Genomic DNA, 13,888 nt, shown 5'->3' on the forward strand with positions numbered 1-13,888 from the left:
TGGCTTGTATGTGGAAGGCATGTAGGATTATGCAAGAAGTTGCATTGTACGATTCCCAAAGCGCAACAAATTGTTGATTAGATTTTGGTATGTGATGTCCTTTGTTAGAATGAAACTATTGCAAGTTCAACTCAACAAGGGAATAGCAAACAAGCTCTATATTGTGTTCTCATCAAATACAAAATAATGCCCTCCCTCCAAATGCAATCAAATATATTTGTGTCTCAAATGCATGTAAGAAGTTGGCATAAGCAAACACACAGAGCCTTGTGGTTGTCTGAGCACAACAAGCTATTAGACAACTTTAAATTTGAGGTGTCTCTCCCACTCCCTAGTACTCTTTGATCATAAAGCATGGCCAAAGGAGTGGGATAGACTGGCTAGGGAGTGTCTCTCCCACTCCCTAGCAGTTTTTCATCATAAACCATTGCCAAAGGAGTGGGATAGACCAACAAGGAGCATTACCTTTTCCCAAATAAGCTTTGATTCCTCGCGCTTGAAAATTATGCAAAAAACATTGCCAAGCATGCCTCTCCTTGCCCCCACAACCATATCTAGGAAATAGTGAGTATCCACTCTTTGCAAGAACAATGATGATTCACAAAACGTCTAAAGCTTCTATGGTAAGAGCATTGCACATAGAGCACATTATCAAACATTCAAAAATCAAGCATTGTGTTGTCATCCATAGCTACATTGATTGATACCTAAGTGGAGGGTTCAAAAATGGAGAAAGCTAGAGATGATAGGCCATGGTTCTAAATTTAATTTAGACACATGTTTGTGGATTTTTGTATGTGTCCCTTGTTCCTTATACCCTAGGTAACACAACCTCTAGAGGTGTCTATAGTCCCACTTTCATAAAAGATTTATGATTAGTTGGGCTATGCATGGTTTTCAAAATAGTCTAATTGAAAGCACTTTGTATGTCAAGCATGCTAATGATGTATTTATGATCATTGTGCTCTACGTTGATGGCATGTTGCTCATTAGAACAAATGAGGAATAAATGTTCGTGCTAATTTGAATGAATCTTTTAAAATGTCAGAGTTGGGGCTTTTGCATCATTATTTGGGCATACAATTTAAGCACGTTGATGGAGGTATTGCTTTGTGTTAAACAAAGTACATTGAGACATTGTTGCATAGATTTGGACTTAAAGATTTTAAGCTTATTGTTATACATATGGTGACAAGTTCAAAGCTTAATCATCATGATGATGATGACTACTTTGACATCATTCTCTATCAACAAGATGTTGGTTGCCTGATTTATGCATACATTACAAGGATATACATTTAATATGCAGTCTTGTACGTGAGTAGATTTATGCATAGCCTAGGGTCTATGTAGTGGGAAGGCAATTAAGTGGATATTTCATTTCATGAGTGGTACTATACGCCTTGGGTTGTTTTCTGTCAACGGGGGATCATTGTAGCTAGATATACTTTGATTTTGGACACTCGATTGGGCTGGTTGCTATGACACATGAGTGTCGATAAGTTGTTTTTGATTCATGCTCAACAAATCATGTATATCCTGGTTGAGCAAGAAGTAGCCTAGAATGGCCACTTGTAGTTGTGAGGCCGAGTATAGGATAACTTTCAAAGTTGTTGTTGAGTGCATTTCGCTCCGATGCCTTTTAATTGACTAGACTCATTGGACAAAATTCTACCACCATGATCTTCGGTGACAGTGAGAGTACTTTGAAAATTGAGAGGAACCCAATGTTCCATGCTCGCACAAAGCACATCAAGGTGCATTATCATTATGTTAGAGACAGAGTCTCTACGTGAGGGTCAGCATGGCTTACGTGCCTAAGCATGATAACCTTGCTGGTTTTTTCATGCCATGAAAAATTCAAAGCTTTTTGCAAAACTTTGGGCTTGCTCACCTTTGTGGACTGATCGCATAGGGTATGATACTTTCCTTTACATGAGTGCTCGAGCATGTTCACTGCATCAATCCCAAGAGCATGTGTTACCATATTATGGTACTGATGTGTGAGAATACATACAATAGGATTGCCATGCCACTTTTTGCCCTCGCTAGGAGGTCATTCTACCATTTCTTGTATGAATGCCCATCACCTCTAGGGAACACATTTATGAGCACTACAATCCATGGTGTGTTGTCTTGACCTTCTCCTTCACCTTCTCCATTTTTGTGTGCATTCTTGTGCAACTGTATTTTTGATATTTCTCTCTTTCACTCTCAATTAAGATTATTATTATGAGAAAAGTCCTTTTATTGTACACTTTTGCTGGCTTAAAGTAATCTTTAAAAAATAATCTATATCAACTAACTTGTGACAAATGGTCCCTTTGTATCTCATATTTCTAGTCTTGCCAGGAACCATCAATTATATTTTTTTGGGGGGGCCTAAGAAGTAAGATTTCTTGGGGAATCATTACAACTTAACGAGAGTCTTAAATGATTCCTTCTTTGAACCTACATACCCTCAGAACTATATAACACATGGAATTTGGGGGGGGGGGGGCATGGCGATGCTGGCAGAATTTTAGATGGGGATAACCTGGTGAAGGGTGCCATGTTAGTAGGGTAAAAGGGGGGTTGGGTACAAATGCTAGACCTCAATGTACTCTAGGAGGCAAAACAAGTTATGTAGTCCATTGACCTAAATGTACCCTGGGAGGCAGAGGGAGAGGGAGGGATGCAGGGTAGGATGGAGGCACGATTGGATGCTTTCAAGGACTGGGAGAAACAAAAGAAATATCGTGTACTTGATTTGAATGAGGAGTTGGAGGAAGGAAACTTTTCATCAACAAGCTCAAGTAGTGCTTCCATGGAATCAAGATACCATTCTAGTGGTGGTGACCAAGTAAAGGAGTTTACCAAATCCCCTTCAAACTTCCTTGCAGATTCAATCCATGGGAGGAAACCCGTGACCCAATCTTTTGACCCAGACTTGCATGCTTCTCACCATTTCTTTAGCTTTTTTTGGGAGAGATATGCCCTTATCCTATTAGATCTTCAAGGGATTTGTAAGCCAACATTGGGTATGCTACACAACGTTGGCATGCATGATGTAAAACGGTGGAACAAGATGAAGGACAATCTTGCAATTCGAGGATCCCCATGGCATGGATCAATTAGGATCTTCTTGAAGGGTGTCCCGCCCAAAGCCATTGCACCAAAGGAGGAGTGGACAACCATTACAGAACAATGTCACGTCGTTCAGCAAGGGGCTCACTTGAGCATGATGGAAACTATGAATTAGGTGAAATCTGCATGGTGCACAGATATCAAAAGGCATGGCATACCTACTTCATTCATTAGAGATGCGATTAGAAATTGTCAGGTATGTAAGAAGGATCCTATCCTCCAATCTGAATTGCTTATGTTTCAGAAGGAAGAGCAATGCTAGTGAGAAAACTCTGAGTGAAAGAATTATTACAGATAGATTCCATGTGTGTGATGTGCTAGAGAGTATTATGATAAACCATAAAGTCAGGCTTGTTAAGATAAGATCGGCCAAGGTAGGCAGAGGTAAGGTAGAGGACTGCTATGTCTACCATCGTGGTGGTTCAAGAAGGAATCGTGGAGAAAACAAGCATAGAGAGATGAAAACAAAGAAGTGCGGTTGTCCTTTGAAGGCACACGTGCAATTCAATGAGGGAGTTCATGAGGTCACCCATTTAATTTCGTACTATGCATGAGGGCCATGTTCCTGGCTCTCGGGCTGACTTATAGCATCTACCTGTTTATCCAAGTGTGCTTCAATGTTGCATGGGGGATTATTTTGATGTTGGAACATGTCACCATTTTGCCAAAATGTCAATGTCAAAAGAAAACTTTCACATGCAACCATCATCCCTGTTAGATCGCACAACTTTTTGATTCTTCATGATCTCAAAGGAGGTCCAACAATTGGTATATAGACTACAACATGAAGGTAGTAAGATAATTTTCTTTTCTTGTCACCCCTTTAATTACTTAACCATTTTGTTTTTCTCTAGGACATGCATCTGGGAATGATTGGTTTGTGATGTACATGGAGGCTCTGAAGTTACAAGCCGCAGGGAAGGTACTTTGGAGTGCCTTATGTTCATTTTTATGTTTTCCTTTTCCTTGTGTCCTTATTTAGTTGCTTGTTTCTTTTGCAAGGTCACACATGTGCAACCATACAATCGAAATTCTTTGCAAGACATCAACAAGACGTTTGTCGTCATCATTCAAGATGATTGGATGCTTGAGATGTGTATTCGGTTCTCACAACATAATGCCTGGGCCGTGGGCAACACATTCAATACAAATGCTTATGGATTGCCATTGTATGCAGTTGTTTTGCCAAATCAAAATGGTACCGGGATTCCCCTGTGGTTGATGATGTGCACAAGTGACCCTGGGACATGTCACGAGAGCGTTTCCCTTGAATTGACCATCTGGATGATATTCTTGAGAATGGGCTGCATTCGACCGAATGTAATTGTGATAGACAAATGTCCCCAGGAATTGAATGTCATCTTGAGAGCCATCAAAGTTGATCCTGCTTGTTGGGATGGACACAATGAAGGAAAACGAGTCCAAGTAGCATGTCACGTCTGGTTTATTGGTTTCATGTCAAAAAGGCTTGAGTGGAGAACCTTTTGCTGCAAGTGCCAAGACACATGCAAGACCATGTTTATTCTTCAATGTGTAACTTGATGCACTCCAACTCTGAGGATGACTCCAAAGCTTGTTTTAGCGCCTCTTACTGGACTACTACAATCATGCAAATATTCAACATTATGTCTCCAATGGATGGTGCTCAAAGTCATGTGTATGGCATGAACACTGACTAAAGTTTGGACGTCTTTTTCCCTATAGCAATGTGGACACACCAAATCTGGTGGAAAGACTTTGGCAATATGTCAAGTAAACTCTCTTGGATACGAGTATAAAGGTCAACCTTGGATCTACTACATGCACTTGTTGGCGAGGCAAGGAGTGGAAGTTGGATGGGAGGGCGGATAGCGTGCATGCAATGGATGACCTTGCAACAAGCGATGGAATGCAACAATGTGCCCAAGTTTTGGAAACAGGGAGTGAATGTGATGACAAAGCACTAGATATTGATATGAATGGCATTGGACCAGACTTGCAACAGATTGACATGGATAGCCAATTGTATCGACAAATCTAGAGAGTTGCTGTTACAATTGGCTGATGTATTACCACAGTGGACATTGCAGCAAAATGAGGTTGCTCTTAAGAAATTAAAGATCTCTATGGAGAACTTGAAGAATCTCCATGAGCCAGAGGAGATCAGCTTGCCAAGAAATTGTTAAGGGATATAATTCGCATACAAAAAGAGACTCTCTTGCATGTAGTGCCTCAATGCTCTGTCTCACATTTAAGGGAATGGGCCAAATGGCTGCTATGGTATAGAACATGGGTAAGGGAAAGCATGTGAATGGTTGAATACAGTCTTCTGTCTCAAAGAAGAACATGCATGTGTGTGTGTGTGTGTGTATTTTGCAGCACGCCCCTTCTTTTAGCATGATGCCCAAAACTCTTGCAAAGAGAAACGATTGAGTGAAAATTTTGGCTTTCATTGCCCTCACATTTTAAGGTGCCAATGGTGCCCAAATATACACAAACAAACAATATGCACCTTATATTACTAACCTGCTTATGGTCAATTGCAAGAGACCTCAACATCCATGTGACGAGTCTTGGTAGATGTAAGTGTACATGCTAGCTAGATTGAGTGCAATCCAGCCTGTAAATTTTAAAATTTATCCACATATAGAGACAAAGCTGCTATAGCCATGCAATCACCCCTAGGTCACACATCCATCATGAATGCTGCCTTTAAGAAGCAAACGACACACAGCTCACCAAATCACTTGTGCATACCAATGGAAAAGTTTCTTCTACTACTATGGTGTAATGTTGGCATGTTGGGTCATGGCTGGTACATGCATCCTAAGTGCCAACAAATAGTAGCTGACGACTTAGTTGACTGTGATGCCCCAAATGCAAGACCAAAACTACATGAGAGAAGCATGCGAGAGTTGCTATCATGACCAATGCCTTGATTGGTAAGGATGGTGAAAGAGGATGCTAATGCATCTAAAGAATTCGTGGTTCAATGTAAACACTATATCCAAAGAATTCATTCCCAAGAGACCTCAAATTGACGTAATAATTCATGAACTCAAAACACACACACACACACACACACACACACACACACACACAGATAGAGAGAAAGGCAAGGGATCATAGGCATTTTCCCACATTTGCCCTCCATGTGAAGGGAAGGAGAACAATGGTTGCTTCAATTGACGCACATGTAGCCGCAACAACGCGCGGGTCACATACTAGTCAAAGTGCTAGAAGTAAGATTTTCGAGCATCTCCTAATAAATTGCCTTCATTATAGCAAAGCCTCTCTCTAGTTACAAGATTGGATGATTTGTGTAGGTAAATAATTGAATATTATGGAGTTCCCATACTACCAAAGGTAATATTTCTTTTGCTATACTATTATAGGGAGGACCAATGCAAGAACACTGCTTGCTTCCATCGATCATGAAATCAGGAAAGTGGGGGGTGATCTTGGATGTTTGAAGCTCTATCTTGTTCATTTATTGGTGCTCACTTGTACAAAGCTCTATGCTAGTATTAGGGGCCATTATACTATTCCCCCCCTTACTCTATATGTAGAGGCCTCTACCCATTTTGGCAAGCTTGTTGATAGTTGGTGATGTGTAAATGCCCTTTAAGAACATGGTGGTAAGGGGGTTGGGGTAACTACAAGGAGTTAAGTTAACAGGTACCTGAAGGGAGTGATCATGACAATCGAGGAGGCCAGGTATGGCATCGTGAATGCCACTTTCTCCAATCTATTTGCTGTGATAGTAAGGTCTGCCACCACTGCATCCACTTCCTACATACAATACACCATGAATCATTGATCGGGAAAAGTGTTACAAGTCGAAGAAAAGAGAAAAGGCAAAGATGGCTTAAAAATTGTTAAATTATGTTGAATAAGTTTAATATTTTCTCTAGCAAAAGCGTTATAAGGAAGCACGTGTAGAGATGTGGACTCGGTTACAGAAAGAATTGCAAGTTGCACATGAGACAAATAACCGGTGCACGTGTAGCCAAGTATGAGAGGAAACCAATAACTACACATCACGTGACCAATGGATGAGTATCTAATATGTATAGAATCTATGGAACATATTTGTTTGAACATATAAACAAGGTGAAGGATCAGAGTGGCCTCTTAGGAAGTACAATGCAAAAGTAGACTAAGATTGTGTTTGTAGAAATTACTATTTTTTTAAATCTACAACAACAATTTTAAAATGTTGCAGAGAGGGTGTATGATTAAAAGAGTAATAGATAAATCACAATAAGGAGATTAAATAGGTCAAGTTTGTTGAGAAGTTACTTGTTGACCAAATTTGGTGCAACTTGTAGTTTGTTTCTTTTTTAGATAATTGTTTTAGTAAACTATGTGAAGAGATCGACGTGATGATTTCAATATATGCAAGAATTTTATAGGTAAAATCGACATTGAAACAACTTCAAAGTATGATCAAACGCTTCTAAAGACTGCAAAGTTACGTAGGGTGCATCTCAAGCAAGGTGTTGGAGTTTTTTGCTTGCATGCTTTTGCTAGCATTTTAAAAAGCTGCAAATTGGCCTACAAAGGTACTTGTGTCGCTTGTTATAGCGTTTCAAAATGACTATTGCTACAACATGGAGGATTTTTTGAGGGATGAGCATCATGCAAAACCTTCTACAATATTTATTAAATCTCAAAAGAAGCGGTCTATTGTTGATGGTAAGGATGTTGATATTGAATTTGATCTACTAGTCAACAACTCGGTTTTGGATATTGATGCCTAGAAAAAGCATAAGGGTCACTTCAAACATCAAAGCTTATCAAGAAAGAAAGCAAGTGAAGACTCATCCAATGGTTTTCTTGGAGCACTCGGTACATCAACAAAGAGTTCAAAAAGTTGTTATTCCTTGTTCAGTGTCATAGATTTATGGTTTTGTCTGTGGTCAACACTATCATTTATATTTCATATGTCATGTGCGCACTTTACTTGCGCTACGTGGACATGTTCTGCCATAGCCTAGCACGATCCAGTAGCTTAGGATTGAGCCTTGAACCTTTGTGAGCCTCTAGCAAGACGTGCATGCCCATGCCGATCACACTTGCATACCCTCTCTTGCACATGACATCATTTCATCATGGCATTTTATCGCGTGAACCACCTCTTATAGGTCATTTATTAATAAGTGACTTTTGATTTACCCTTGTTGGAATGTAGGTAGGGCAAATGACTAAAGGAACTATAAAAGGAAGCATGGGGCACGAGTAGAGAGCAGATGAACGTAGAGACAAAAGGAGGCAACACCGGATCGGGAGCTCTAGCGTTTTCTCAAGATCAACCCAACGTTTTCAGCATTAGAAGATTAGCATTTTTAGTCCATGAAACCAACGTTTGCAGATCATCCCTGAACCTCGCCATACCGCACCCTTCTCGGTTGCAGATCCTCGTCGCATCGACACCTAGACCAGCCTAGCGTTTTTGGTTTCAACCGAAAGTAGCCAACAATTTGTAGATTCATCCCAGATCAGCTAGCGTTTTTGCATTCCAGCTTTGCTTGCATCGACGGTTGCAGCTCCTCGTCGTAGAACCGCCACATTAGCAGATCCACAATAGAACACCTAGTGTTTTTAGATTCAACCTTGATATCATCGTCGTCGTTGTCGTCGTCACCGTCCACATCGTCGTCAGCATAGACCCCAACAATACCTCATCGTCGACATAGACCCATCAGTAGTCAATACACATTATTAGTACCCCTTAGCATCAATACCTCAGTATTTAGTATCATTGTACCAACATTGTGTAAGAATATAGAAAGTACTTGCTTTGACAATAGAGCAAGGGGGTCCTTGAGAGTTGGGACCCAACATCCATGTGTTGTCGCTTTTCTCTCTCTTCTTTCAATTTCAGTTCAGTTCAGTCTTTCAAATGAAGTAAAGTGTTCCTTGTGTTTGTGTGGAGTACTAGATCCGAGCTAAATCCATAAACACGTCCGTTGCACGTGACATCATCAAAGATTTGTTTTAGCTCATCAATTGTCAGTTACTGCCATGTCAAGATTGTACGGGTTATAGACATTGCCACATGATGAAAGTGGTAAGACCTCCCAAAATCTCTTTGGTTCAAGTCCTTGTTGTAAACCACTTCTCATGAGGTTATTGGGTAAACCTAAACCCAAGGTTTGGAAGTAAATCAAAAACTCCATATGATGGTAACTATTTTGACATACATCCTATGTATTCAAGGGGGGGTTCATTGTCATAGCACTAGGTTATGGGTACTCATGGTTGACGAGTAAACCTAAAACTCTATGTCATAAGAGTGGTCAGTTTAGTTTGGACTTGAGGGGGGGATTGTTGGGTTTTCAAGCCCATTACCCGTGGGAACATGCCCTATGGCATGCAGATACACTCAATTGAGCCGCTCTTTATGTGGAGTTTTTGCATAGTAATGTAAGGCTAATATTAGCCTTACACTCTCTATATATGTAGAGATTCAATCAATCAATAATATATAGCGTGTTCTTTCTTTTCTCGAGTGTCTCCGCACTCTCTCTCGTTCCCCGTCCTTTCTGCTGCACACACTCGCCCCATCTTGCCATGGCTCCTTGTTGCTACCGTCCTCCATAGCCGCTTCCCTTACAACCTTTGCCAGTCGTCTATCCTAACCGCCTCACCTGTGCGTGGTGCTTGAAAGCATTGGGAGACATGTTCCTTTGATCGCAAGACTGCCGCATTGTAAAGTCGCATCAATTTAGTAAATTCGAGCAAATTGGTAAACTCGAGCGGCATCGCAAGATTGACAGCCCACGATGCCTCCACTCTCAGAAATAAAGATGGGCCATTGATCTCCTCTTGTGAATGCCCATCATGGCTGTCCAACATGTGCTGCTCAAAACATTTAGTGTATCCAATCTGCTTTTGAATCTTGGCCTCTCCACATTGGCCCCTTCTCTCTAAACATGGGCACCCAAAATAGTTGTATGGCAAGAAAAGGGGAGTTTCTTTGTGGGCTTCAAAATGAAATGCTACTTGTGCATGGCTCAGCTACACACACACACACACACACACACAGAGAGAGAGAGAGAGAGAGAGAGAGAGAGAGAGAGAGAGAGAGACTTGTGCATGGCTCAGCTACACACACACAGAGAGAGAGAGAGAGAGAGAGAGAGAGAGAGAGATATGTTTCTTTGTAGAAAATGGCAAGAACGCTCATTGTGTGTGTGTGTGTGTGCGCGCGCGCGCGCGTGTCTCACCTTTTTGACAAGCATGTCGATCATGGCGTCGTAAGAAGAAGGCTCATCGCCCGATCCATGAAGCACAAACTTGTACTGAGGGGGTTGGTGCATGTGACGCAGGGCTTGGAGGAAGACTTGCACGGAGAAGCCATCCAGCAAGCAAGAGTCAGACCGAAATGTCACAAATTGCTTGAAAAAGAGCTTCCAAGGCACCACAACCAGCAGCGTACTGGAGTTGTTGCGGGCCTCGCCGCTCGTCAAGCTGGCATTGGTGAGCAAGCTGGGGCATTTGGCAGAAACATCAAAGGCCTGAACTCTGCTTGCACAGCTCAAAGAGCAGAATATGCAAAGCAGCAGAGAAATCCTAGTAAGCAGAGAGAGTGATGAGCAGAAACTGCTGTTAGCAGCCATTGATGAGCCAAAGTGTAACTTTGCTCGTAAGGGCACCTAGTAATACACACATACATTCTCCCCGGCGGGATTCAAAGGTCAGTCTGCACTGATTGATCGCGAGAGAGAGAGAGAGAGCACCACTTGACTCGTACTCTTCACTAAGGCCCAAGTGGCAGCCTTTTCATGTCACACAGGTCAATACTAAAATGTTGGCCATAGAATGCTGTGAACAGGCGTTGCCCAAGTGGTTTGTCGCGCGCATGTCACGTTGCAAGGCAGAGCTCAAGGCCTCTCCCATGCATTCTTGCCCTCACTTTTCCAATTGTCCACCGCTTTGAGAAGATGACCTGACAAGCGAGGCCGCCCCTTTGACAATACCTCGCGGCTAACTTCGCTTTTTTCCCCCAACGAATAACGGCGCAATCTCAGCTTATACTGCATTTGCCTGTCGAAGTGTGACACACGCCTAATTCAACCGCCCCAGCAGACACGCCATAGTGTCCTTCGTCAGGTCCTGCAATGTATGTCCTTGTTGAGGGGCTTGTCATTTTTGGCCTTGATATCCATATGAATGAAGGTCGTCCAATTTTTGGTGTTTGACAAGTGTCTTTCAAAGAGCCTTAAAAGTCTTGAAAACCTTGAAGAGCATTCAATAGAAAGCCTTTCACTTGATCTTTCCCAATGCTACATTTACTTTATTTTGGAAAGGATGCAACAAATGATAAGCCTTGAAGAGCATTCAAGAGAACTAGTATGTGACAGCGCTTTGGTGCGGCCAAGGAGTATCATTCAATTTTGTGTAACCCCCCTCCTCCCTTCTTTAAAAGGATAACATGTGTAAGTATTTTTTATGCATCCAGTTCAAGGTAGTGACAACCATATTTTAAATGTTTTATTATGTGCAATAATGCATTATGGTATCAACCTAAATCACATTGGCTTTGTGGGACAATAGAAAGTGCATAGAGAATTGAATGAACGTAACAACTACATAACATAAACTTAAAAGACTACACATGAGGTGGGGGGGGGGGATGGAGAGAGAGAGAGAGAGAGAGAGAGAGAGAGAGAGAGAGAGAGAGAGACATGAAAAGAAAAACAACAATCCACTTCCATTATTATAAGTAGTCTTTGTAAGCATAACCTAATATTCGTCTTTAAAGAAAAAGTTTTTTGCAAGCCACTAAATCTTAACTAACAAAACAGCTGCAACTTCAAAACGACAGCCTTCGGGATGTTGCATTTGGTACTCGTAGAACCCATGGACCCACACAATGAACGCTCCTACCAAAATGACGACACCCCTCACACAGGGTGTATAATACAATCCTTCAATTCTCATATCTATCCCTATAAGAGTATTCTGCATTGGTCGCCAAGCGATCTCCGAGCTCGCGAACCCGTATGCGAGCTGAACCTGCAATACGATTCAAAGCCACACTGATATGAAAGTATCCTTGGAGTCCTCCAAAAAACTCATGCACTTCCATTAAAATGTTATCACGATAATAGTGATTCTTGCAAGCTAATTGGTTAATTACAATAAGTTCAATAACAAAAAAATATTAAAAAAAGCATTGTGCTTCATTGATGTTCTTTACCTAACAACTTCAAAGCTTTCAATAATGTGTACTACATCATGCGTACTAAGTGGGCCTCTCCAACCAGGTGGATCTAAATGAGAAAATTGTTAGTTTAAACACCAAGCTGGAAAATTTTCAAAGGATATACTTAGATCCTACCATAGATAAGAAACGGCGGATGATGAAGCATCCAGCTAAACGTAGATAATATCCAATGCCTTCTTTGACGTGGCATCTATAGATACAATATTTCAACCCCGTCCAAGAAACATCATAACATCAGCTTTTTATGACAATCGAAGTGTATAGAGAATTGAATCAACATAACAACTATAGTATGTGATCCACATCTTGGTGTAATCCAAAAGAGCACACTATTGATACCATTGAAACTTTGAAATTTGTAACAAAATTTTAGTTCTCGATCACTTATAGACATGCATAAAGAGCTACACAAATCTACTCATTTATGTGTACATAAGCCATAAAATTTCAACATTTTCACATAATGAGATGAAAAAACATGAAAAATATCACGCATATGCAACAACTTAAAGAAGAGGCAACACATAGTTTTGAGATTTTAAGAAAAGAAAATAACTTCAAATGCAATACCAATAAAACTTCAAACATCGAAAGATCTTATTTACTATTTACATTGTCCACTCCATGCAAAATGTCAAAACTCTTAGGAAACAGTCAAACAAAATAGTTAGTGGCATAGGATGCTTTGGTGGAGTTTCAATTGGTAATATATAATAACATTCAAATTTCCTACCCTATCATACATCGATGACCCTTTTGTAAAAATAATCCCACAAACTCTATCGTCTTGTTTGAACCTTCCACAATTAGGATACATTATACATACTTTGTGGATACACATCATAACAGGGTCTCAATGGTCCCTAATTTCCAAAAGCAAAGGGTTTCATAGAAGGAAGTTTGTTGTTTGCAAAGAGAAAACAAACTTTAGGCACGTGCATATGCATCAATATAATAAAATATCCCATTGAAGTGGTTTGATGTGCATGACCCCATTCTGAAGTTGTCTACAATGGTCATTACAAACTAATAATGGGGTCTGAAAAGTGCTACCCAATTATTTGAGAGTGCAGAAAGTGAACCAAATCTAAAGGAGTAAGACAATTTCTACTTGTAAACCTAAAGATAACTTTCAGAATGAAATATAGATAGTGGAAAAATATCATGGAATCTATCAAGCTTCTAAGTATTTCATTGCAACGTCCTTGAAGCTTACATAGCTAAGCATAGTTGTAATGATGGAAGCCTTTTTTCTAAAAACATGCTACCTTATGTCCCCAAGCCACAAAGTGAAGGGGATCGGGGAGCACCACAGACGGAGAGTGAGAGAGAGAGAGAAGGAGACACACGACACACAGATATGGGTGGGGAGACTCCAAAAAGTGAGCAGCCCCCTATACACTTATGCTATGTATAAGGTATACAAGTCAGTGGGTGCCCAGACTCTGGGCGGCCGGGCAAGGCACAGGCGCCTATACCCCAACAACCTCCCACTTAAAGGCGACTGTGCCTTTAAGCAAGGGAACCTAGTCTAAAGACTACAAAAGG

At 40.9% G+C, this 13,888-nt stretch overlaps 1 protein-coding gene across 1 annotated transcript in view; it reads right to left on the reverse strand.

Annotated features, from left to right (window-relative positions):
• LOC147446564 (glutamate receptor 3.3-like) overlaps positions 1 to 10,765 on the reverse strand; it is a 102,168-nt gene extending 91,403 nt beyond the window's left edge. Inside the window, exons 1-2 of the mRNA XM_086525764.1 lie at positions 10,338 to 10,765; positions 6,788 to 6,897 (exon numbers count right to left, since the gene is read on the reverse strand). Of these exons, the coding sequence (XP_086381890.1) occupies positions 6,788 to 6,897; positions 10,338 to 10,730 (503 nt within the window). The 5' untranslated portion in view covers positions 10,731 to 10,765. The remainder of the gene's footprint in view (positions 1 to 6,787; positions 6,898 to 10,337) is intronic.
• Between the last annotated feature and the right edge of the window lie 3,123 nt (positions 10,766 to 13,888).

Source organism: Adiantum capillus-veneris, chromosome 12 (genome assembly GCF_014529385.1).
Source record: "Adiantum capillus-veneris isolate H3 chromosome 12, ASM1452938v2, whole genome shotgun sequence".
Taxonomy (NCBI): Eukaryota; Viridiplantae; Streptophyta; class Polypodiopsida; order Polypodiales; family Pteridaceae; genus Adiantum; species Adiantum capillus-veneris.